The sequence below is a fragment of the Oryctolagus cuniculus genome, chromosome 3 (assembly GCF_051225735.1).
Source record: "Oryctolagus cuniculus isolate XC-2025 breed Fujian yellow rabbit chromosome 3, ASM5122573v1, whole genome shotgun sequence".
In the NCBI taxonomy this organism is placed as follows: Eukaryota; Metazoa; Chordata; class Mammalia; order Lagomorpha; family Leporidae; genus Oryctolagus; species Oryctolagus cuniculus.
In genome coordinates, this window is record NC_142869.1 from 89,856,288 (window position 1) to 89,883,269 (window position 26,982).

The window sequence follows — 26,982 nt, forward strand, 5'->3', positions numbered from 1 at the left end:
AGCAGACTCCTAGAATGACATTCGCAGTAAATAACACTGACCTCAGAATCCACCCTTAAGGCTTCCTGATCGGGCTGAAAGGCCTGCAAGAGCATCTCAGGCATGGAAAGACAAGACTCTGTGGGAAAAAACAAACCAACCCTACACGGAGGATCTCTGCGAGACCTCAGAGGAAAGGAAGGGCCATCAAAGAGGGAGACACTCTTCTCTGAAGGGAGAGGAGAGCATCCTCTTTGCTTATGTCCGTGTCCAAATATCGACGGAGTCTATGGTCACAAAAGGCCTCCATAGCCCTGGCAGCTCACAACAAGAGCCTTGGGTGATCACTGACGTCATAAAAAAAAAAGAGTGTTGATTGTTAAAGGAACATCAGTAGTCACTGTGCACTTGCTCCCCAGGTAGGACCTCTGTCCCTATTGAATTGCAATATGAGAATCGACTGCAAATTCTCTCCCCAAATTGTACTCTGTATGTTGTATGTGGGCGTGGGGGCAAATCGTTAAAATCTATGATTAGCATAGAGATGGTCCTCTATACATAAAGTCATACTAAAAATGATCCATAATGAAGAGAGGGAATGGGAGGCAGGAAGGGAGCGGGCTGGGGGACATGGGGGAAAGAACCACTGTATTCCTAAAGTTGTATCTATGTAAAAATGTATTCATTAAATAAATAAAAAAAAAATAGATGATTTTTTTAATGATGATGAAATCAGATCAGACCTATTGTCATGTTTAATCCCAGTGAGAGTCAAGTTGGGAGTTGATAGTTTCTTTTCTTTTCTTTTTTTTTTTTTTTTTTTTTTTTTTTTTTACAGAGGATCAGTTTAGTATGCATTAAGTAAAGATCTGATTTCATCATCATTAAAAAAAATCATCTATTATTTTTCACTTTATGTTTCTGTGTGGGAGCAAACTGTTGAAATCCTTACTTAATGTATACTAAGCTGATCTTCTGTATATTAAGATAATCGAAAATGAATCTTGATGTGAATGGAAGGGGAGAGGGAGTGGGAAAGGGGAGGGTTGTGGGTGGGAGGGACGGTATGGGGGGGAAGCCATAGTAATCCATTATTCGTACTTTGGAAACGTATATTCATTAAATAAAAGTTAAAAAAAAAAAAAAGTAAAAAAAAAAAAAAAAAAAAGAAGTAAATGGGGCAGCTGTCATTCACCAGAGGAATCTGGAGGTTACTGACCCCACCATCATAAACTGGTAATAAAAATGGCATGATTGTGAATTTACAAAAAATAAATAAATAAATAAATAAATAAATAAAAAGAAAGAAAGAAATTGTGCCACTGAAGTTTGAACAAAGACTTTCAAATATCTAAGAAACAGCAGTTATTAAGTACAAATCATATTGATTCAATTTTGTTGCTTCAAATTTGTGAGAATTAAACCAGTTAATTGTGATTTAAAGAGTTAAGTGATCAATAAATTATAAAACAGCAACCCTCCCCTTTTTCTCTCAATCTCTCTGTCTCTCTCTCTCTCTCTCTCTCTCTCTCTCTCTCTCTCTGTCTCTTGAGCTCTCTTTTCCTTTTTTGACCCTTCCCTCCAGTCTGGTTTCCCCCAATAAACCTTTTCCCTTAAAAAAAAAAACATATGGATGTGAGCTCACTGTTGGGCATGTCGAGTCTCATATACATGGGCTGTGGGACATCTGAGGAGAGATGTGTGGGAGGCAGTTGGATATGTGGTTCTGGAACTCCAGACCCTATTTGAACAGGACAGATCTATCATGGATCACCAGGAGATGAGAAGTGGAACTTTGGAGAATTTGAGAGGTGGCCAGAGGGTTCTCCACCCACAAAGGAGATTGAGCAAGAATGACCTAAGGGGTAGAGGACAACCCAGGGCAAGCCCTGCCAAAGAAACCAAGGGACATAATTTCCAACAGAAGGGAGGTCAACCATGTCAGGGGTCACATTGGATTCCATTAGATTTAGTGACAGAGATCATAGGTGACTGTGCAAGGACAGTGTGAGTGAAGATGAAGGTAAAAGCCAGGTTATGAAGAATGAGTCATATAGAAACAAAGGCCGAAAGCAAAGAGCCAGTCCCTGAATGTTGGCTATGAAGGACAGATAGAAAAATGTTGATAGCTAGGAGAGTCAAGGCCAGGGAAGTGTTGTTCTTTAAAGTGGCGGAAACTTCAGCATGTTCATGTGTTAAGGGTGACAGCCAGAGGAGAGGTGTGGGATGAAATTATAGTCAAGAGAGCATATGCAAGTAGGTTCATAGTGAGGTCCAAGGAATTGGGATTCTGAACACAGAGGAGTAGGTCAACCTTAGAAAAAAAGAGGGATATTTCTTCCAGCTGAATGGAATGGAAGGCAGTCTCATTTGTGGGGAGGATAGGAAACTGATTTGATTGCTATATTGATTGGTATGTTCACCTCCTACTCTCTAGAAGACTGTTACTGGTAAGAGAAGAGAGACGAGGTAAAGTCTTGAGGAGATTCCTATCTTTCTGAAAATTTTTATATTGAAGCCCTGATCTCCAAAGTGATGGTGTTTGGAGCTGTGGCTTTTGGTAGATAATAGGTCATGAGTTTGAAGTCCCCATTATGGAATCAGAGCCTTTATAAGAAGGGGAAGGCATACCAGAGCCTCCTCTATCTACCACAGGAGAACAGAATAAGAATGAGGACGTCTGCAAACCAGATGTGCCCTTACCAGATAACAAATGGTGCTGTTCCTTGAACTTGGACTTCTCAGCCTCTAGAACTGAGAGAAATTAATCTTTGGGTAGTAGTTTTTAAATAGGAGGCGAAACTGACTAAAGAGTTAGTATTGAGAGACCAGAGGAGGGCTGAGGTGATGGGCTGCCTCTACATACCTTTTTTTTTTTTTTTTTTTTTTTTTTTTTGTCATTGAGTTACTGCAGTGTAGGATATGGAAGTTTTTAAGGTTCCTCCATGGTGTGGGTGAAGTGAACAGAGACTGTTTCTTCTTCCTTCCTTCCTTCCTTCCTTCCTTCCTTCCTTCCTTTCTTCCTTTCTTCCTTTCTTCCTTTCTTCCTTTCTTTCTTCCTTTCTTCCTTTCTTTCTTTCTTTCTTTCTCTCTTTCTCTCTTTCTCTCTTTCTCTCTTTCTCTCTTCCTTCCTTCCTTCCTTCCTTCCTTCCTTCCTTCCTTCCTTTCTTTCTTCTTTCTTTCTTTCTTTCTTTCTTTCTTTCTTTCTTTCTTTCTTTCTTTCATTCATTCATTCATTCATTGGAGGCATTTAGGGCATAGAGAACCCAAAGGGCCAGACAGCAAGTGAATGTGAGTAATTGGGAGAGAAGCTTAGAGGGATGAGTAGGGGAGGTTGTGCCCTTGCACAGGGAGCCTGGTTTGTTCATCTCTTTACTGCTATTGTCCACTTGGACTTTTCTTTGGGAAAAAATGACAGTAATGTTAGTTTACAGCCAATAACTTGCAAAAACTTCCTATTAATAATTTACTTTGATTTCTATACTGTTTTAGCAAGGTATCCTTAAGTGTAGATCTTTTTAGAAGTGTGTTTCAATTGGGTAATAACTTACTTGTTGGAAAAAAAGGGAGTATAAATTATTTTATGAAATCAAGTTTTCACAAGTTTTACCATCCTGATGTATGTGTATAAACAGATTTTCAGACAGATTTATACATGTGCGTAAATTCTCAAGAGTGGACACCAAAATACGATACACAGTGATTGAGAGTTACCATTGAAATGGAAATATACAAAAGGAACTACATTGAAATTGGTAGGACTCGTCGGAACTGTGATTCACTCTCCTTGCTCATAGGTACTAAGTTATCTGAGTTAGCAGCATTTGCAATGGCACTAAATTTAGAAAAATAAAATAAAATGACGAGGAGAGAAAGTGCTGGCATGGTGATTTGCAGTGACACACAGCTAATGCTGAGGTGTGAATGTGTGACCTTGTGATTACACTGTTGGGAATGTGTCCTGCTTTGCTAATTCCAGACACCAAGTTTGGTGCACTTAAGAATGCTTTTTTTCTTTTGCTTAGTTCAAAGCATTAACAAAGTCTTTTGGCTGCATCATCACAACTAGTTATGTTCTGTACCATCTAGGTTTTTCTGTTCTCAGTCTTTTTTGAGGATGATACCCATGGTAGAAACAATCCAAAGTCAGGCAAAACAGCCCCTGGAGGGAGATGAGCAGAATGAAACAGAGTGTTCACTTTGCTTCTGTGAACTCAACCCAGCCCAGAGATTGAAGCACCCCCCTGGGCCAAAGTAGTATACCATAAAGGATATTCATTGCCATATAAAATTTAATTTCTGAAGTCAAATAACCCATCCATCATTGTCAATTAATTTGTACCAAGAGTCTTGTATGGTTGGCATGATAATGCTGATACATTGGGGAGGTTATCTGCAGAAGAGATAAAATAATTCATTTGGTTGTTGCAGGCATTTGAGGAGTAAACCAGTGGATGGAAGATCTCTCTCTCCTCTGTGTCTTCCTCCTTCTCTCTCTGTCACTCTCGCTATCTTTTAAAGAAATAAATCAATAAATCTTTAAAAAAGAATTCATTTGGACTCATATCTTACCTGATTTTAAAAATATGTCCCTTGCTTTTCTTGTTGGAAAACTGGAGTGGACTTTTCCACTAATGGATTTGTCAAGGACATCCCTCTACTTGTTCTATTCCGACCCTGCAATGTAAGTACTGGTTGTCATTGCCTGGCTTGATGTTCTCCGCCATCTCCTTCTTCCAGAAAGGTCTCCTTATGCTGGAAAGGGATGGCCACCTTCGGTGTCCGAGAGGGAAAGGAACAAGCCGTGAAGCAACTGCTGCTGAGCTTCTTGTGCTGATGACTTAGAGTGGTTTAGCTTGTGACCCCAGAAAGGGATTAGTGCAGAGCTGGCACTTGGGGCTGAGCAATGCTAGATTTTGATGTAGCCCAGGCTGTTCTTATGCTAGTCTGTTGCAGCCAAGTGGATTGTGCCAAACTGATATGGAGAGAATTTTCTCTGTAACATCATGTCTTCCTTTTTCCCCTTCATGTCTTCCTCCATTAGAGTGTTAGCTAACCTAACTCAGGTAGAGAAATCAGGTATTTCCTAAGACAGGTTATGTCAGGTTAAAGATTATGCTAAATATGATACATGGACAGTATCCTTAGCCTTGGACTGTACCAGTATGGTGCTTGATAGTGAGTAATTGGAGGCTTAGAGATGGGAGTGGGGTTGGGGGTGGGTTGAAGGGCTAGCTGGGGTTTAAATTTTGGTAAGCTTTGCTATAAGTAAATAATATGAACACTTAAGCTCTGATTCATGGAATGTAGACAGAAGCTCTCCTTGAGTTTGAAGAAGTGCTATTCTGGAAATTCAGACCAGATGCTTATCCGTTCTACTGTTTATGTATTTCTGACATCCTAGGTACTAGGTATAGAAATAAATGATAGGGACAAGCACTGTGGTGCAGTGGGTTAAACCGCTGACATATCAGAGCACTGGTTTGAATGATGTCTTCTCCAATTCTAATAAAGTTCCCTGCTAATGTGGGAAAGCAGTGGAAGATGGCCCAAATATTTGCACTCCTGCTATCCACATGGAGACTTGGATGGAGTTCTTGGCTCCTGGCTTTGGCCTGGTCTAACTCTGGCTGTTATAGCCATTTGGGGAGTGAACCCGCAGACACTAGATCTCAACCTCTCTCTCTCTCTGTAATTCTGCCTTTAAAAAAATAAATAAAAATAAAGAAATAAAAAGTATTGTTAGTGTTTAGAGTATTCCTTTTTCATATGAACCAAGATCATTCCAAGAAATGAAACAGTTATTGGCGAAATTGTGTCGTTCTGTAGAAGTAGATCTCTCAGGCTGAAGCAGTTGCTATGTGGATATAAGGTTATAAAGTTAATATCAGAGAATGAAAAGACAGTTTAGAGGATAGTACTCTTCTTCATATGCCTAAGGAATTGCATGCAGTTGCTTGTTTATCCAACAGCTATGAAATCGAAAAATTGTTGTCTTGGCTTAGTGATCTTCTCATTCGGTTACCTGATAGAATGACTATGGAATTTTTAAGAAATCTAGATGATAGAGCCTCTACTGACTTTGAGTTTCTAAAGTATGAAGAGATTTTTGAAAACCTCCACTGGTGATTCTGATCTGGTGTGGTGGAGAGTCACTGCCTTAGATGCCACTTTTGTTAAGATTTCTCTGAGAGAGACTGCAGGCAGCATAGTCTGATTTTGATATAGAAACTCCTCACTCAGGGGCAGTAAGTTCACTTTACTTATGAAAAATGCAGTGTTGTACATAGTCACATATATATTCATTAGCAAAAATGAACATTGAAACAGCACTTAAGTGCCACATTTTGCATGTCAAATGTGTAAGACAGACCCTTAGGTCCCCACTAATTCTGTTGCTTATGATGGGGCTAGGGGTTAGCATTTCACATCAAGCTAAACAGATATGTGAATTAGTAGGATTTTGCTGCACAGCATTTGGCAGTGTGTTCAAGAGGCTTAAAAATGTTTATATTCTTTGACCCAACAGTATCTGGGAATCTAGCCCAAGAAAATTGTGTTAGCCAGCTTGTTGTTAAATTAAAGTACCTGAGAGGAGCTGTGTTGGAAGGAAGAAGGTTTCTTTCAGCTTGCAGTTTTGGAGGGTCACACTCCAAGATCGGATGCCTCACTGGTTTAGGCATCCAGTGAGGCGAGAGGCTGGTGGGAGGTTGATTACGTGGTGAGCCAGGAAGCAGACAGAAAGAGCACACGCACCCACCGTGTCCATGCGTCTCTCTTTATAAAACCATGAGACTCCACTCTAGCAACCTTATCCAATTCACTCACTTCCTAAAGGGCCCACCTTCAGACACCATAATTAGATCAGGCCTCAAGCCTTAATCCATCAACTGTTAACAGTTAATATAAATCTTTAGGGTTTTAATACCTGCATGGGTTTGGGAAACCAAATCTTTCCAAAGCTTAAAAAAATCATCTGAATTTCAGACTACTGTATTCCAAAATTATTTATATAAATATGACAATGAAAACAGCATAGTACATCCATATAATGCAATATTATATAATAGTAATAAATTATGTTTATGAGAATTTTTAGTAATATGGGGAATTGCTTACGTTATTGCTAAGAGAATACAAAAGTTTACATATGGAATGTTTTAAATGTCAGACAAAATGCATACAGAAATGTAAAAATAAACTATTTACAGTAATTTTTTATAGTAAGACTACAAATTTTTATTCTTATCTCTATACTTTTCTGAATGTTTCAAGATTTCTGTAATACCACTTTGTCAAAAATGCATTTTACTTTTGTAATCAGCAAAATATACTCATTGGGAATGCTTTAAAAGCAAGAGTTTTGTGGAAGCATTGACTGTGGAAAATCTCATCGTAGTGTGAGTTAGGAAGCTGAAGTGTAGAGTGAAGATTGGGGGAACAATTTCAGGAGACCAGAAAAATGCTGAAGTCACTTTCAAGCAAAAGAAGCAACAGGAAGCTGGAGCGTTAGCTTCTTTTCTGAGAGAAGTGCAAACAGAGCATGAAACCTGAAAGAAGTGTGAGTTGTGCTGTGGAGTGGCAGGAAGCAAGTAGACAGAGGACGAGGATAATGAAAACTATATTTTATCCTCTTGTGTGAGGGCTTCAGAGCTGTGTGATGTTAGGAAGCTTGATTTCTTATTTTTTTATTTTTATTTATTTATTTATTTATTTATTTTGACAGGCAGAGTGGACAGTGAGAGAGAGAGACAGAGAGAAAGGTCTTCCTTTTGCCGTTGGTTCACCCTCCAATGGCCGCCACAGCCATTATCCTGGTCTCCCATGGGGTGCAGGGCCCAACCACTTGGGCCATCCTCCACTGCACTCCCTGGCCACAGCAGAGAGCTGGCCTGGAAGAGGGGCAACCGGGACAGAATCCAGCGCCCCGACCGGGACTAGAACCCGGTGTGCCGGCGCCGCTAGGCAGAGGATTAGCCTAGTGAGCCGCGGCGCCGGCCAGGAAGCTTGCTTGCTTGCTTTCTTTTTTTCTTTCTTTCTTTCTTTTTAAAGATTTATTTATTTATTTGAAAGGCAGAGTTGGGGAGGGTGGGGAGAATGTCTTCCATTGACGGGTTTACTTCCCAAATGGATGCAACACCCGGAGCCAGGAGCTGGAGCTTCTTCCTGTTCTCCCACATGGGTGCAGGGGCCCACACACTTGGGCCATCTGCTGCTGCTCTCCCGGACACATCAGCAGGGAGCTGGATCGGAAGTAGAGCAGCTAGGACTTTAACTGGCACCCATATGGGATGCCAGCGCAGCAGGCAGCAGCTTTGCTTGCTACTCCATAGCACCTGCCCCAGGAAGCATTTTAACTCTTCACACCTTTCTGTTTATTTTATGTTCAAATATGCGGTTAACCAACCAGCAGAAGCTGAATACGACAGTAAGTGGATGACTGTGCTACTTGGGAAATTAGCTCTGTCATCCCTTCTCTCTGGGCTTTTATTCTTCTCCCTAAACTTTTAGTAGTTGATAGGAGAATGATTCCAAAACTTGTTGTGTTGGTTCACTTCTTACTATTCTAGTAGACACCTTTCCCAAATGTGAACCTGTATTAATTGAAAGCAACAGGCCATCTGCCTGACGTTGTGTTCTAGTTCAAGACTTTGATGGAAAGCTTTAAAAGTACCTAGTTGAGAAAAGCTCATAATTTCTCATTAAGTTAGGCAAATCTGAGTATTTCCTACCAAATTTCTCCCCAAATGCTTGCTGATAAATACTTTGAGGGCCATAACAAGGTATCTATAAATTGCCCCTTGTTATCTGGCATGGACTCTTAGCATCTCCTCATCTCCTTTTCCTTGCATGTCAACATTACCAAATCATGTTAGAACAGCTGCTTCATATGAGCCATGTGAGCCATGTGTTGCAGTGGATTTTAGAGGAGCCCAAGGTGTGCACGGAGCATTTGGATTTGACAATGCCTCTGACAGTAAAAGAATAACTTAAGAGAAGCTATTTTAAATACTTTGTTTAAACTACTTTAAAAAATTAATACTATTGCCTTTCCCAGTTTAAAAGAAAAAGGAGGGTCCAGCGATATGGTGTAGCAGGTAAAGCCACCACCTGCAGTGGTGGCATTCCATACGGGTGTTGGTTCAAGTACTGCCTGCTCCACTTAAGATTCAACTTTCTGCTATGGCCTGGGAAAGCAGTAGAAGACGGCCCAAGTCCTTGGGCCCCTGAACCCATGTGAGAGACCCAGAAGAAGCTCCTGGCTCCTGGCTTTGGATCAGCTCAGCTCTGGCTGCTGTGGCCGATTGGGGAGTGAACCAGTGAATGGAAAACCTCTCTCTCTCTGCCTTTCCATCTATCTCTACGTGTCTCTGACTTTCTTTTTTTTTTTTTTACTTTATTTAATGAATATAAATTTCAAAAGTACAGCTTATGGATTACAATGGCTTTTTCCCCTGCATAACTTCCCTCCCACCCACAACCCTCCCCTCTCCCGCTCCCTCTCCCATTCCATTCACATCAAGATTCATTTTTCAATTATCTTCATATACAGATTGATTTAGTATATATTAAGTAAAGATTTCAACAGTTTGCACCCACACAGAAACATAAAGTGTAAAATACTGTTTGAGTACTAGTTATAGCATTAATTCACATAGTGCAACACATTAAGGACAGAGATCCTACATGAGGAGTAAGTGCACAGTGACTCCTGTTGTTGACTTAACAAATTGACACTCTTGTTTATGGTGTCAGTAATCTCCCTAGGCTCTTGTCATGAGTTGGCAATGCTATTGAAGCTTTTTGAGTTCGTGGACATCGATCTTATTCAGAGAAGGTCATATTCAAAGTGGAAGTTCTCTCCTCCCTTCAGAGAAAGGTACCTCCTTCTTTGATGGCCTGTTCTTTCCACTGGGATCTCACAGAGATCTTTCATTTAGGTCTTTTTTTATTTTTATTTTTATTGCCAGAGTGTCTTGGCTTTCCATGCCTAAAATACTCTCATGGGCTCTTCAGCCAGATCCGAATGCCTTAAGGGCTGATTCTGAGGCCAGAGTGCTGTTTAGGACATCTGCCATTCTATGAGTCTGCTGTATATCCCACTTCCCATGTTGGATCCTTCTCTCCCTTTTTAATTCTATCAGTTATTATTAGTAGACACTAGTCTTGTTTATGTGATCCCTTTGACTCTTAGTCCTATCATTATGATCAATTGTGAACAGAAATTGATCACTTGGACTAGTGAGATGGCATTGGTACATGCCACCTTGATGGGATTGTATTGGAATCCCCTGGCACATTTCTTTCTCTACCATTTGGGTAAGTCCAATTGAGCATGCCCAGAATTGTACATCTTCTCCCTCTCTTATTGCCACTCTTATATTTAACAGAAATCACTTTTCACTTAAATTTAAAACACCTAAGAATAATTGTGTGTTAAATACAGAGTTCAACCAATAGTATTAAGTAGAACAAAAAAATACTAAAAGGGATAAAGTATTAAGTTGTACATCAACAGTCAGGACAAGGGCTGATCAAGTCACCGTTTCTCATAGTGTCCATTTCACTACAACAGATTTCCTTTTTGGTGCTCAGTTAGTTGTCACCGATCAGGGAGAACATATGCTATTTGTGCCCTTGGGACTGGCTTATTTCACTCAGCATGATGTTTTCCAGATTCTTCTATTTTGTTGCAAATGACCGGATTTCGTTGTTTTTTACTGCTGTATAGTATTCTATAGAGTACATGTCGCATAACGCTGACTTTCAAATAAATAAATGTTTTTTTAAGATTTTTTTTTGTAATTTTAGAGGTAAAATTACAGAAAGAGGGAGAGACAGAGAGAAAGGTCTTCCATCCATTGGTTCACTCCCTAGGTGACTGCAATGGCCAGAGCTGAGCCGATCCAAAGCCAGGAGCCGGGAGCTTTTTCCAGATCGCCTATGCAGGTCCAGGGCCTAAGAACTTGGGCCATCTTCTACAGCTTTCCCAGACCATAACAGAGGGCTAGATCAGAAGAGGAGCAACCAGGGCTTGAACTGGTGCCCATATGGGATACTGGCACCACAGGCAGAGACTTAGCCCACTATGCCACAATGCCAGCCCAAAGAAAAGGGAATTCTGAGGCATACAAGACCCAGGGGGTCAGGCAGTATTTATAACTCACCTCCTGGCCAGCGCCGCGGCTCAATAGGCTAATCCTCCACCTAGCGGCGCTGGCACACCAGGTTCTAGTCCCGGTCGGGGTGCCGGATTCTGTCCCAGTTGCCCTCTTCCAGGCCAGCTCTCTGCTGTGGCCAGGGAGTGCAGTGGAGGATGGCCCAAGTGCTTGGGCCCTGCACCCCATGGGAGACCAGGAGAAGCACCTGGCTCCTGCCTTTGGATCAGTGCGGTGCGCCGGCCACAGCGCGCCAGCTGTGGCGGCCATTGGAGGGTGAACCAACGGCAAAAGGAAGACCTTTCTCTCTCTCTCTTTCTCTCTCTCACTATCCACTCTGCCTGTCAAAATAAATAAATAAATAAATAAATAAATAACTCACTCCCCTCCCACACAAACTTCAGAAATGCAGTGAGTGTGGGGTGCTGTAAGGTACATGGCAACCAAATATTTATTTGCATATTGCTGTTTTTAATTCTGCAATCTATACTTCTTAAATAGTTGAAAAATTTATTTTCTGTTAATTAAACTACATGACCAAACAGCTTTGTAAAGCCCTGTGTGTGTGTATGTGTTACTAAAGACTGTAGTTTGTTTATGTTTTTGAATTTACGAGACATGCCTATAATCCACTCTCCTGTATTTTCTATCAGCACAAGCATACATTATTTTTATTATTTGTCACCAAATTCATACTATTTTCTATGATGTTGATTGTTACCTTCCTTGAGTGTTTGATTCAAGAATTGGCATTTAGATCAGGTAATTCAGTTTGTTTCCATTCATGCCTCTTAGGGAAAGGGTTTGGACTTAGTGCTCTAACTAATTTTCCATCCAATACTGCAGAGGAAATGACCAAAGAGACTTGGAACTAAGAGAAATTATATTGAAAACCCAAACCTTCATGACTAAATCTTTATGGATTTAGCTGAAAGTGGTAAATATTTTTCTCTTGGTAGTGATCTACTTAAATTCAAAAGCCCACTGGAGTTGAAGATATTCTTTGAATTTGGGCTTTGCAAAAACAGTATAAAATCTGTGTGTGTTTGTGTGTGTGTGTATGTGTGTGTGTGTGGGGGGGGGACTCACAAGCATTTTGGTTTTGTTCCTAGTCTTTGGTCTCATCAAATGAACAAGCTAAGCCTGTGTATAACAATGTTCTGTTTCAATGGGCATGGTGCATAGAGTGGGGATTGGCTGTTGCTGACCCCCTTCTTGGCTTTGTTAGCATTTTGTGAAAGAAGAATTGAAAGAAATGATATAACCTAGAGAGGTGCCTTTTCCTGAGTCCAGTTCATACCATCTGGATGTATTTTTCTGGTCCTCTTTGTTCCTACTCTAAGTAATTATTTTATCTATTTTTGCTGCTGGTATTAGTTAGGCTGAGCAGCTATGATAGAGAGATCCCCAGGGGCTGACATTGTGGCAGAGAGTTAAGCCACTGCCTGCAACGCCTGCATCCCATATCTGAGCACCGGTTGAGGCTTGGCTGCTCTGCTTCTGATCCAGCTCTCTGCTAATGCACCTGGGAAAGCAGCAAAGGATGGCACAAGTGCTTGGGCCCCTTCCACCCACTTCGGAGACCTGGATGGTGTTTCAAGCTTCTGGCTTCAGCCTGGCCCAGTCCTGGCTGTTGTGACCGTTTGGGGAGTGAACCAGCAAATGGAAGCTTGCTCTCTTTCACTCGCTCTCTTTCTGTCTCTCTGCCTTTAAAATAAATAAAATAATATCTTTAAAAAATCCCCACATATGGGGCTGGCGCCATGGCTCACTTGGTTAATCCTCTGCCTGCGGCGCCGGCATCCCATATGGGCGCCAGTTCTAGTCCCAGCTGCTCCTCTTCTAGTCCAGCTCTCTGCTGCGGCCTGGGAAAGCAGTGGAGGATGGCCCAAGTGCTTGGGCCCCTGCACCTGCATGGGAGACTGGGAGGAGGCGCCTGTCTCCTGGCTTCGGATAGGCACAGTTTCGGCCGTAGCGGTTATTTGGAGGGGTGAAACAATGGAGGGAAGACCTTTCTCACTGTCTCTCTCCCTCACTGTCTATAACTCTACCTGTCAAATAAAAAAAAAAAAATCCCCAAATAGATCACTTCTTGGCCTTTTGGCTAAGATCAAGTGTAAAAAAAATCTCCAAATAAAATTACATAATTAAGAAGGAAATGTCTTTCTCTTTTACCTAACAATGCAGAGGTATCTTTATCCCATGAACTCTTCATCCTTAGGGTGAGGTCCTCTTCTATATGGTGGAAGTTGTCTCATCAGCACCACATTCACAGGAATAGGAAGAGTATGTGGTGGGTGGTCAGTCTGCTTTTGAGGATGTGGTGTGCACATTGGACACATTATTTTAACTTTCACACTGTTGACAAGAACATAGTCACCTCTAGTTGTAAGGGAGGCTGTGAAAATGTTTCCAGCTGGAGAGTCAAATACTTTGTTCAGATTGAAGTAGAATGATGCTTGTTGCTAAATGAAGAAATGGAGAAGGAATACTAATGCTTTTAGTCATTTCTGCCCCCACATAATAATAGAGAGGTCACAGCTTAACATTATACACCAAGACAATTATTCTCTCCTTATGTCTCACTCAGTTGCAGAAACTAAAAGCTATCAACTTCAAGGCTAAGACTAATACATTGTCTGACTTAAATCTGGCAGTACTTTAGAAGCTCTAGATCTACTTGGGAGGGATCTAGAATGTAAACTATTCCAAGCACAGTATCTTGGAGACAGATTCTCCTACTCTAAGACTGCAGGGAAGATGATAGAACTTAAGAACCGTCCCTCTCAATACTGTGTCCAACTCATATTAGCTCATTTGTTTTTTTTTTCAATGTAGTTATTTGAACTTCTGCTATTTTTCAGTTATTGTAATAGGCACTAGGTCAGATAGCATATTAACAGGATGTCGAAGACATACTTCCTGTCTTTGGGGATATATGGGCTGGAGCTTTTTCCATAGGGAAATATATGTCTTTCAAAACATATTTTTAATAGAAAACTTTTATTTAATAAATATAAATTTCAAAAGTATTACTTTTGGACTATAGCGATTCTCCCCCCATAACCACCCTCCCACCTGCAAACCATCCCATCTCCTACTCCCTCCATCCCATTCTTCATTAAGATTCATTTTTAATGAATATACAGAAAATCAACTCTATACTAAGATTTCAACAGTTTGCACTCACATAGACACACAAAATATAAAGTACTGTTTGAAGACTAGTTTTACTGTTAATTCTCATAGTATAACACATTAAGGACAGAGGTCCTACATGGGGAGCAAGTGCACAGTGACTCCTGTTGTTGATTTAACAATTGACGCTCTTATTTATGACATCAGTAATCACCTGAGGCTCTTATCATGAGCTGCCAAGGCTATGGAAACCTCTTGAGTTCACAAACTCCGATCTTATTTAGAAAAGGCCATAATCAAAGTGGAAGTTCTCCTCTCCCTTCAGAGAAAGGTACCTCCTTCTTTGATGGCCCATTCTTTCCTCTGGGATCTCACTCATAGAGATCTTTCATTTGGTCATTGTTTGGCACAGTGTCTTGGCTTTCCATGCCTGAGATACTCTCATGAGCTTTTTAACCAGATCCAAATGCCTTAAGGGCTGATTCTGAGGCCAGAGTGCTTCAAAACATAATTTTGGGAAGTATCCCATGACCTTAGTATTAACCATTCACCCATCATTCACTAATATCTCCTCTGCCCATAGATTCCAACCAGGAAGAACCCCACCACACTTGAGTCTAGCTCAGACCTAAGTTCCTGACACTCTTTCCAATTTATGGTTCATGCTCTGAATCCATCAAAGCCCTGAAGTTGATCTCAGATTCCTGGCTTATTCCCTTCTTTGTTGACTCACTCTGAGACCTTCGACATCTACTGGCCTAGGCTGCCTGATGGTAGAGGCAGACATCAGGGATCAAAGTGTGAGTTTTGTTTTCATCTTTGCTGTTCAGTTCTGGCAGCCAATATATTTTGAGGGCTGTCTAGGGAATGAAGCATGTGAGTATAAAACTGATTAGGATGTGATTCCTTTTTCTTGAGTTGTTCATCCTGTCATGGAGGAAACAGGTCTTCTGAATGAATTGCACTATTATGTGGTTAGCCCACCACTCGTCGTAGGGGAGATTAGAGTGCCATGGAAACATAAAATTACTGTCTAATGTCAGAGAGAGTTGGGGAGGGTCATAATGACATTTACATTGGATCTTTGAAAGGCAGAGTTGCAGAGAGAGATCTTCCATCCACTGTTTCACTCCGTAAGTGCCCACAACAGTCAGGATTGGGCCAGGTGGCAACTAGGAGCTGCAACTCCATCCAGGTCTCTCATGTGAGTGGCAGGGTCTCCAGCACTTGGACCATCATCCACTGTCTCCCAGGTGCATTAGCAGGGAGCTGGATCAGAAGTGGAGCAGCTGAGACTTGAACTGATGCCTGTATTGGATGCTGGTGCAGCAGGTGGCAGCTTAACTTTGTGAGCCACAATGCTGGCCACTTTGGATCTTAAGCAAGGAATGAGTTTACCAAATAAAAAACTCAGAGGTAAGGGTGTCAGGGAAGAGAGAGCCTCCTAGTCAGATGGGACATGGTTGCAAATTATGTTTTTTTTTTTTTTAAACAAAAATATGGTTAAAACAGTAACTCCATACTACATGAAGATTTTGTTTTTTATTGTAAGAAGCTGAATCTGAAGAGGACTATCTCCTGTGTCAGGGCATGAAGACAATTTGGGGAGGACCCTGTAGGGATGCACATGTTCCAGGTGTTCTTAGCTCTAAAAAATACCCACATGTTACTGCGAGAGCTTTTTTGTTAGTTACCAACAACGTTTTCTGTTTTGGTTTTTGGTTTTGGCAGCCTAGGTGTAGAAGTGGTCAGGGAGTTCAGGGCCATAATGAATTATTCACGCGTTTATTGACAGTCCTTTATGTGCAAGGGGTTATGCTGGGCAGTGGGGATGCCAGGGTAAGTAAAAGGCTACCTGGTCTCTCTTCCAGCAGAACCCAAGTTCCAGTGACAGATATTAAGTCATCAGTCTCATGCTGTGTACTTGTAGTGGGGGTGAAGAAGGAAAGGGGTACTAGGCAAAGGACTCAGAGACGACAATGCCCAGTGGTGGAAGGGGCTTTGAAAATGTCCCAGAAAGTCAGGCTGGTTGTAGAGGGGAGTGGGCAGAGGAGAGGCTGAGAGATGTTGGGACAATGCTAGATCATGTTGTGGATTTGGGCTTTTATCCTGAGAGCAATGGGAAGCCATTGAACTATTTTGAATAATAAGAGCTGCCACTGAATGATTTCTGTTTAGAGGAGATATTAGATCCTCAGTAAGAATTTATAGAGGCTTCCTCTTAACTGGGTTATCACATCAAAGAGAAAAATTCCATGTAAGAGGGAAAAACATGAATATTTACCTAAAACAGTCACAAAATTTAAAAGATAAAATTTCGTGAACTTTACATAAAAAAAAAACTAAAGCTGTTTCCTCTTTGGAACAAATATGGAATGATGGAGTTGAAGGGGTCCCACACATGGGGAAGGTGGGCTGCCGCAGGTCGTGTAGTAAGTTGACAGCTGATGCATTTCTGCCTTTCTCAATGAGGGAGCCCTTCCCTTCCTTCCCCCCCATCCTGCCTCCCACTCCTACCGAAGCTTTGGAGATAAAGGAATCAAATTACTCCCCAGCTCTGAGCCCAGCTTCTCACCATGTGAGAGCTCTGATTGCAGCCTCCTCTTTGGCTCAATTATTGTCGTCTGGATCTCCAGTGTGGCAGCCCAGCCCTCCAACAGTCAGCTTCCAGGGGGCTGCCTTCCCGTCCTGTCTGTATCCCGGGGTCTGTACCAGCTATGCGGAGCAGCCTGCTGTTGGAACTTGCAGTTGCTAACTTAGCATTGATAATAACCTGAAAATCCACTCAGTGGTCAATCGGCACAGGGAGGAGACTGGCTGGACTGGTCTAAGATAATGTTGGGAAGACAAGAAAATAGACATAGAAAATTGTGACTTTGTTGCAGGAGATCGGCTTGTAATTATTTCTTTTAGAGGAAATTTCCTAAAGTGAGAGGTGTGTGAGTAATCCGTCCATCACGGAGAAGGATCTGTCATTTTCTGGCAAGTTGAATAGGCCACGGGAGTTTTTCTCCCTTACCTCCACACACTCATGAATTATGAAGTGTCATTTTCTCTCCAAGTCATGGAGACTGCCAGGGAGGAAGGGAGCCGGTCGACAGGTTAGAATCATTCTTCCTCTGTGCTCTCTGGGGTTTTCTGTCTCTGCCTCTATCTCCATCTCTCTTTATTTCTCTCTGCCTTTCCCACTCACCTCTTGCCTCCTCGACAAACCACTAGTAGCAGCGTTTGTTACAGGATTTTCATGAGGACAGTTTTCTGAGCAGTGGTTTGTGACAGGCTGGTGGGGACAGCGGGGCTCCAGGATGGGGGGAGGCCAGCGTGCACGCGCTGGGTATGCTGAGGCAGGAAGGGTTCCGTGGGTGGCTGTGGCAGGAGGGTGCTGTCAGGAAGTGCTGGGGGCGGGCGGGGGGAGCTGGCCAGCTTCAGCGTGAGGAGCAGCCGGCCTGGCCAGGTAGAGCAGGTAGGCAGCAGGGGGAGCTGGCACGGAGTTAAGTAGGGCAACAGGAGGCAGGATGCTGGGCTCAGCCCTGGTGACTGAGACCGGGACAAGTCTAAGGGATCCCACTCAGAGGCGAAGGGGGCCAGGCGCGCAGGCTAGAAGGCGGGCTGAGCACTGTAATGAGGACCAGCACAGCAGCCTGAAGCTTGTGGAGCACTGAGTGGGTGCCAGGCATCCTTCTGAGCCTTTTCTTATGTCCAGGCTGTTAATCAGCACAGGGATCTTGGTCCAGTTCTCAGTGTATAAGCGAGGAAATGGAGGCACAGCAAGGCAGAGTTGCTTGCTAGGAGGCAGCACAGTGGGGATGTGCAGGCAGTGTGGCTCTGGGTCCCGGCTCTTAACCCCCTGCTCCCTAGCATGCCTGTTCCACAGGGCCAGGGAGCATCATTTACACAGAGTGCAGTGTGCATGGGGCCCTTGGAAGGCAGCCCTGATTCTCTTTAAAAAAAAAAAAAAAAAAAAGCCAAGTCTTCCATTCTGCCTCCTGTCTTCCATTCTGCCTCCTGTGCACCTTTCATATATTAACTCATTAATTTCAGGACTGTCATTATCTCTGTATTACAGATGAGGCCCCCAGAGACTCAAGACCATCCCTGCCTATGTAGTGAGGGCTACATTCAAACTCACCGCAGTACAGCTGAGGAGGAGTAAAAGAGGAATCTGTTGTCCATAGGTTCCTGTTCTGTTTTGTTTTCATTCCCTTGTCTGCCCCAGAAGCATCAGAGAGAAAGCAGGGGTGCAATGCTAACACTTGCAACCAGGCAGATCTCGAGGGCAAAGGGGTGCATTACTACCAGCAGCTTGGGAAATTGGATACCAAAGCTTCCTTTGCCTCTAAATCTGCAGCACTTGTCTTGAAACCATAGCTGTCTACAACTCAGTTAATCATCTCGCTTTTGGCTTTTCTCTCCCTCTTTTCCCTTTCCAAACAAATGGAAAACAGAAATACTGTCCTTTGTATTCCACTGTCGCTTCCATGGGTTTGCTGTGCCACAAAGCCCAGTGCTGGGCAAGGAAAAGGAACTCCATGTCCCAAAGTTTAAGACTAACTGAAAATGATGCTCCCTTGCAATACAGAATAGAGCTTTCCTTGTTTGTTGAGAGTCGTGCCATTTCCTCTACTGCACTGAGCTCAGGATGCATTTGTCAGATTGCAAGAACAATCTCCTTTGGACGTCGCCGCGGCTCACTAGGCTAATCCTCCGTCTGTGGCGCCGGCACCCCGGGTTCTAGTCCCAGTCGGGGCGCTGGATTCTGTCCCGGTTGCTCCTCTTCCAGGCCAGCTCTCTGCTGTGGCCAGGGAGTGCAGTGGAGGATGACCCAAGTGCTTGGGCCCTGCACCCCATGGGAGACCAGGAGAAGCACCTGGCTCCTGCCTTCGGATCAGTGCGGTGCGCCAGCCACAGCGCGCTGGCCACAGCGGCCATTGGAGGGTGAACCAATGGCAAAAGGAAGACCTTTCTCTCTGTCTCTCTCTCTCACTGTCCACTCTGCCTGTCAAAAAAAAAAAAAATCTCCTCACCAAGAATCAGGTGAGATTTGTAAACATAGAACCATACAGGCAATACTTTTTCATAGGGTCTTTTGTCTTTCTTCTGTTCTGAATTATTTTTTATTTAAGAGGCAAAGAGAGAGAGCGTGTGTACATTCCCATCTGCTGGGTCACTCCTCACATACCTGCAGCATCTGGTCCTGGGTCAAGACTGGAGGCAAGTGTTGGATGCGCAATCCAGGTCTCCTATGTAGGGACCCAGTCATTTGATCTAACAACGCTGCCTCTCAAGTTCTGCATTAGCAGAAAGCTGAAGTCAGGAGCCAGCGCTGGGAATTGAATTCAGGCATTCTGAAATAGCTAGGCTAAGCTCTAGCTCTCTTCTTTCCTTAGTTTTATGATTCCCATTTATAGATAATCAGGAAATGCCTGTAGTTTCTACAGAAGTGGTAAAGTAAGGAAATTATTTGTGGAGTTTGAGAAGGAAAAAAGAGCCTCTTGACTTTTCTATAGTTTCTGGCTAAAATATTGGGTGGCTGTGGTTACACAGAGATAAGGCACAGAATCTGATACATGGATTTGTGCTTATGAATCTCTTGACCCAGGCCTCTTGCTGTGTGTGTGGGGGGGGTGGGGGAGCCAAGGTTCCATCAGGGCAGTGGCTTGCTCCTGCAGACTCAGTTGTCAGCAGCTAGAGCCAGCACCAAGTTTCTTTCTGTGGAATCTTCCTGACTGCACTCATCCTCTGCTGCTGGTCTTCCGTGTGGGCACAGCCTCCAAGATGACATCCTGGATGAACCCCACCATAGTAGGATTCTGAAGGACCGCTGAGTCCCTCTGCTGCCTTTCATATTGCAAAGTGACTGAGTGTTGATGCCACTCCCAAAGTGTGCAACCGTGACTGAAAGACATGAATGGGTCTGCACAGACCTGGAAGAACAGTGCCCTGCTCAGCAGTCATAGCTCTCGCAGTGCTTTGTGACTCAGGTTTATCCCTTGGAGAGTTCCTCTTTTCCCGAGATACTGGCTAGAAGACCTGTTTCTTAGGTCCAGGGCCAACCAACTCCTGGGTGCTGAGTCCCCAGGAGCTGCAGCCAGGCCTTCTGGCTGACACAGTAGGGTTGCCACTGGTAAGTGTGGATGCTGCACTTTAGGTTTCCAGAGCTCTTTCTCTGAGTAATTTCTTGCCTCAGTTTGGCAGATGAAGAAACTAAAGCCCATGGGGGTGGCGACTGATGGGCCAGTGTTATCTGACCAAACAGTGGTAACACTGACACTGGACTCAGACCCTTTGAGTTTCTGGGTCATTTCTTAGCCCCAGAGAATCAAGCCTCTTTAGAGTTTGTACTTTCCCCCTCACTAATTTTGTTTTCCCCAAAATTTAACAGCCTTCTTTTAATTAATGTATTTATTGAGAGAGACAGACAGACACAGAGACTACCCATCCTGTTTCACTCCCCAGATGCCCACCATGACCAGTGGTGGGTGGATCTAGGGGCACAGCAGGGATCTGGAAACGCAAGCCAGGTCTCCCATATGGGTGTAGGGACCAAGCCACTTGAGTCATCATTGGGATCTGCATTAGCAGGAAGCTAAGGGCAGGGGCTGGAGCTGGGGACGGAATCCAGGCACTCTGATGGGGGACACAGGTGTCCAACCAGTGACTTAACTGCTAGGCCATACACCCACCCCTGGCTTTTTATTTTTATTTTTTAAAGCTTTATTTATTTATTTAAAAGGCAGAGTTACAGAGAGGCAGAGGCAGAGAGAGAGAGGTCTTCCATCCACTGGTTCACTCTCCAAATGGCTGCAATGGCCAGAGCTGGGCCAATCCAAAGCCAGGAGCCTGGAGCTTCTTCCAGGTCTCCCATGTGGGTGCAGGGGCCCAAGGACTTGGGCCTTCTTCTACTGCCTTTCCAGGCCATAGCAGGGAGGTGGAACACTGGGACTTGAAGCAGCGCCCATATGGGATGCCGGCACTGCAGTGGCTTTACCCAGTGTCCCCAGTGCCAGCCCCTACCCCTAACTTTCTAGAGTGAGCCATGGAGCTCTCCTTTGGCAAAACTGCAGTGCCTTCCTGGTTGACCAGAGAGCTGTAAGTATCTGGGGCCACTCTATAGTAGCCTGTCCTAGGATGGGACCCACGTCAACCAAAGTTATGCATGGGAGGAGCAGGGGTGGGGAGTAGGACTTTTTGGGGAAAAGATCAGTGTTGTTTTAGAGACATTAACATTTACGCATGGGAAAGGGGATGAAGGAAGGGTTTAAGTGAAAACATCGGTTGTCACTTAGGGGAGGGTAAACCCATGAAACTAAAGAGACATGAAAATGTTTTGCCTCTGAAAGTTGAGAAATTTAGGACTCCTTTTGAAAACTTCCCTAGCTGGGACACAGAGGTATTTGCCTGCCAGTGAGGCAGAGACTCCAATGAGAATACTGAAAACTTTTACTACAGAAATGCTCGCCAGAAATCTTACCATCTGTTTATTCTCTCCATTTTTCCATCACCTAAGATTAAAAAAAATTTATGACTTATTGCCTTTTTGACTTAAATCGCATCTGTTGAGTCCAGATGTTAGATGGAGATTAGTGTCTGTTCTCTGTCTTACACGATATTCTGTGAGAATAAAGTTGCTCCTTCGCTCCCCCCACTGTGGATGTGCATTTGATTTGGAGATGAGCAATTGTGTGGCGAGCACTCCACAGTCTGCCTTGACACACATTCCAGGCGGCCTTTGGATACTGGTAAGTGTTTATTGTAGAACTAACAATACAGGCGAAACAGGAAGCAGCTCTTTGCGGGGTAGGATGCTCCGAGTCACCCTCCGCTCTCCCAGGGAGCGCTCTTCAGCTGACTGAAGCAGGGCAGCTGAGCCAATCAGAGGCTGCTTTCCTAGCTCAGTCCCCAGTCTGTGGCTGAGGCAGGCTTCTGCTTTTTATGCTGTGTATTGGGAAGGCAGATAAAATGCCAGGTCTGGACTGCCTCTGGGGATAACCTCGCCCGTGGGATGTGAATGGATAGTCTCTTGCCTGGTACATCCACAGGGATTGAGAAGGCAGGCGCAGTTCTTCCGTGTAATAGGCCTTTTTCTCTTCTTAACTGTAGCTGTGGTTTCTGCAGCAGTTTTGTTTTTGCCTTGAAAGAGGTGCTGTGGATTATCAGACCTCCATGTATGACAATTTGTACCTGCATGGAATCGAAGACTCGGAGGCTGTAAGTATTTTCACAGCTAGCTGATTCCTCTCCCTTGCTCTTCTTCCTCCCACTGCCCTCACTGCCCCCCCCCCCTTATTTCTTAGGCAACGCAGGGAACATGGAGCTGAAAGCCAACATTCGGGTGCTTGCTGGCTGCTGTGTAAATGTTCTCTGAGGAGTTTATAGTTAACTGAAATGATCTTTCGTGAAGCCAAAAAGCAGTGAGAGTGACAGCAAAGGCATTGGAGAGTGTAGGATTTATCCATTGCTGGTGCCACGTTTGGTCTCACAGGGGTAACTGCTCTTTGTAGGCTGGTTTAAACTATGCAGAAAGTGCCTCTGTTTTCCAATAGCAGGCTTCATAGAAAAGGCTCATTCATTATATAATACACATTGTTTGTTGAGCCAGCATGAATGGAAGTTCCTAAGCTGGAGCTGTATTATTATGTGCTTTTGGCCAAACAAGCAGTGCAGAGCTTTCTGCTTCTTTGTTAAGGAAATCAGATGCAAGGGTTGTGGTCATACAACACCAGTGCGGGGGCCTGCATGCTGTTCCCATACTCTACCCTGGACGGCTGAAGTAGACTCAACGTGCGTTTTGGCTTAGAAAACTGGACTCCTTTTCACCCCTTGGTCAGGCTCATGCAGTCTATTAAAATCAGGATGAAATGATTTTCTGAAATCCTTAAAATCATACTACAGAATGGTAGCTTTTGAATATAAGCTAAAGCTGATTTATTATTGATGGTGGTAGTTCCTGTTTTCTCATCAATTATATAGGCACCTTGCAAGGTAGGATGATTGGGGTGGCTAATGGGATGCGCTCTAGGGAGTCTGAATTTTATACAAGTGCAATGCCATACATGTTGCTACATTCAAAACAGTGTATTACATAAGGTTCTCTGGCTAAACCACCCAATAAACAGATTATAACCAAAGCCCCTATGGTATACGCCAATGCAGAAGTATGTATCAAGTGGTGTGCTGTCCATGAAACATACTAATCCTAGTTCGGATAAGGCATTCCATTTTTCCTTCCTGTCTGTGTGTGAGCTCTAACTCTAACTCTGTTTCCTCAAAGTCTCTTTGCATGTTGTCCAACGTGCTCATAAATGATCAGACTGTCAGTATCTGGCAAGGCACTTCGTCTGAAACAGTGGCGGCTGAAATCCAGGAGGTCCACACTTGGGGCGGGGTGGGGGCATGGGAAAAGCCACTCCAGGAGGTCAGTAGCAGCTTCCCAGATTGGGCTCTTCAGGAGGCCAGCTTAGTGCTTAAACGCCTTCTCTCCACACTCAGTTACGAAACATGTGATGCCTTACTGAGTCGTAAGTTTTATTTTTGGCCATGAATTTTAAACTTGGGCAATGTATTGCACTGAATGGATGGGAGTTATTTTGGAATTGCCTTTCAAAACCAGCTGCTGTGACCAGAGTTGGCTAGGAACTAATGTATCCAGCTCCTTGTTCCCCAGAACTGTATAAATTTCAGATGCACTTGTCCAGAGGGGAGCCATTATAAGTATGAAAACCTTCTTTTATTCCCTCTTGGTGCAGCCTCCCAGGACAGCAGGGTGTTCCTAGAGGGTGAGAAGTGAAGAGTGCAGTGAGTTGACTCGTGGCAGTAGGCGATGGCGGGTAGTGCTAGGTGCTGCAGTGCTGTGCTCCTGGTGACTCAGTGGTGGCCAGCAGGCTGACGTCCCGGGGCTGTGCACATCTGCGGAGGTGAGGAAGGTGGGTAACCTGAGGAGTGAAAGGTGAAGGAAGGCGTCTGGCTAGTGCTGAGCTGAGAGCTCGGGAAGCCTTTGGAGGGGTGGGATGGAAACCGTGTCACATCAATCACAGGGGGCGACAGAGATGTTTGAAGGGGGGGGGAACTGACTCTGAATGCTCATTTGAGTTTATTTGTTTTTATAAGGAAGAATAATGTGATGTGTTACCCAAGATGGTGTGAACAGAGCTTCAAGCCAATGGAGAAGACTAGGCCTAAATAGCTGACCTGGTGAAGTGACAAATAAAGCCACACCTGGAGTGCCACAGCCTCAGCAGTGTTTCTCAGTGCCAATGCATTTATGGCTGTAAGTGTGGGGGGTGCGCAGACTGGGGCAGAGCTCGGAACAGCTCTGGCGGATAGGCGTGGACAGGCTTTTCTCAGGAGGCCAGTTGCAGCTGGAGACTACCCAGGCACTAAAAGCTGAGTACGGCACTTCCTGTGGGGTGGTGGGGAGCCATCCGCATATGTTATCCTTGTGGGCTGTGTGGGGGCTAACATGTGACAAGTGATGATATGCCATGTGTTCACACAGGAAGCCTGTAGTAAGATCCTCTTGCCTCGAGACTGATACTTTATTCTGGATTAGAATAAAGCATTATTGTACACTGGTAGCACCCCCAACCCCACAACATAAGGCAGATTTTGGTAGTGTGATGCAAGAGTTTTCTCAGGGGGCTGCTCCACAGGTATATAGATAAGCCCAGGGCCCTAGCTGTTAGCCTAACTTCTGTATTTCACACAGAAGTGATAAAAGAGAGGCACAAGAAACATGCAGGGACACACAGTCTGGACAGTTAGATTGTTGAGTCCTGTGAAGTCTTTTGGGGCAAGTCTGTAAACTTCTATGGTTTCCAGGAGGGTAGGTAAGAATTAGGATCCTTCAGAATTTTAAGGAAGTATCATTCCGTGGCCCCCCAGAGGGGCCTTGCACCAGAAGGGGAGGTTTCATATGACTTCTCCTGTTACCTTGACATGGATAGTGGAGTGTGTGCTTCCTGGTCAGTCCATACCTGGACCGGAGTCAGTTACACTTAATCATGGGCACAGATTCGCCAGGCACTCACTGGCTTCTATCTGAGTGGTGCCTCATTCTGGCTTCACTGCCCCCTGTGTCCTAGTGGTCATCATGTTTTTCAAGGACTGAGCTCCCAGTGGACACTATGGATTTTTATCTGAATCACAACAGATTTCAATAGAGTTGCTCTTGGGTGTACATGTTTCATAAATGGGTGCATTGTGTATCTTGATGTTTGTGGAATGATTCTAGGAATAGACTTCCTTTTTCATCACACAAACAATAGGAAGGATGCTCAGAGGGGAATGCGTGGAAGGGGCAGAGAAACAGGAAAAAGCTACCACCACCACCCCCTACACACTCAGAGACAGTCTCAGTGAGCATATTGCTATGCACCCTTCCAGACTATCAGTGCACAGATATGTAAATAGGTCATTTTCAACCTGCTCCCTATTTTGTCAATGTTGTTCTTATTTGATAAAATATTGAGTATGTTAGAACTATAACTGGCCCATGCAGGAGATACTTTGCAAAATTTGAAGCTTCTGCATGGACCTTCTGGAATTTTGAGCAATTTGAAATACAGCTTCTTAGAGAATTTTGTAAAGTAAAGCTATCATTAGCTTTACATAGAATTAAGAGTTAATTTCTCTGATATTATTGCTTTCATTTCCAAATACTTAAAGTATCTAAAGGGAGAACTCTGATATTTACCAGTGAGAAAGATGATCAGAGGATGATTCAGGATATTTACTAGAGAGGAAAATATGTTCTTTAAATGTTTTCCTAATATATCAGTACTACTAGAAACCTTATGGATGTAAAAGTTATGAAAATAAATTTTACAAACTCTAGTGTGTATATAATATCTGAACGTCTCTATAAAAGCACATACTTAAACCTGTGTATACCCATATATTATTGTGAAGCTAACAATATATTCATTATTTAAACTATTCCTTCTCTATAAGCTGTGTGACTGTGAAGGCTTGTCTAAATGGCTGGGTACCCACATGTGCATATACACTGTACCCTCCGTACACCACACACCTTCATATGTAGATGTGCTCCTTGCCTTGTTAATTGATGGTTCATGCCAAGTGGGAGATTTCTGCCACAGAGCTTGTGGAGAAGGAAAATTAAATGCCTTTGATGTGAACAAAGATACCCAGGAGGGTTGAAAGGCAACACATCCACAAGGGAATGATGGATTGCTGCTTTCAAAGATAGAATAAAGTTATTTTAAATAGGAAGATATGTCCTCATACTTGCTAGGAAAGACGATAAACTTCCATCAGAGGATTTATGTGTTTGGGGACCTTCAAAAAAACAGTCTAGGGATATTAGGGATTAGATTTATTTTGGAAACAGGACAGGCAGCGGTCTTTATGGCTGCAAGGGTCAGAGCATCCCTTCTGGGGTCAGGAAGTCTTTCTAGTCTATTTACAGAGAATGAGGACTGGTTTGTAAATGAATCCAAGGACTGGCTGTTAGCATCACTAGCCAGAAAAAGAAATGCAGATGCTGCTCATGGTCGGTGTAAGAAATTTGACTGAGACGATCAACTTTTTACTCCGCTGAGCTATTTTGCTGTTTGGCCAGGGCTTGTTGAATAAAAAATGATGAACAGAGCTTTCTCTCTGATTAATCGTTAGAAGTGATGGCTTTCTAAAATATGTATGGAAATGTTTTCTAGATACGATTGTCATGGAGCTAAAGAGAAACTCC

General features: G+C 43.6%; 1 protein-coding gene across 10 annotated transcripts in view; it reads left to right on the forward strand.

Annotated features, from left to right (window-relative positions):
* Nucleotides 1-26,982, forward strand: part of CACNB4 (calcium voltage-gated channel auxiliary subunit beta 4) — a 290,150-nt gene that overhangs the window by 113,351 nt on the left and 149,817 nt on the right. For 2 of the 10 annotated variants that reach the window (XM_089328311.1, XM_089328314.1), the window contains exons 1-2: nucleotides 23,899-24,199; nucleotides 24,384-24,543. The exons of 3 other annotated variants lie outside the window; for them this stretch is intronic. In XM_089328311.1, the coding sequence (XP_089184437.1) occupies nucleotides 24,538-24,543 (6 nt within the window). In that variant the 5' untranslated portion in view covers nucleotides 23,899-24,199; nucleotides 24,384-24,537. Of the gene's footprint in view, nucleotides 1-22,135; nucleotides 22,485-23,898; nucleotides 24,200-24,383; nucleotides 24,544-26,982 lie in introns of those variants that run through there. 5 more of the 10 variants (XM_051848625.3, XM_089328316.1, XM_070070929.2 and 2 more) reach the window with 5 other exon arrangements.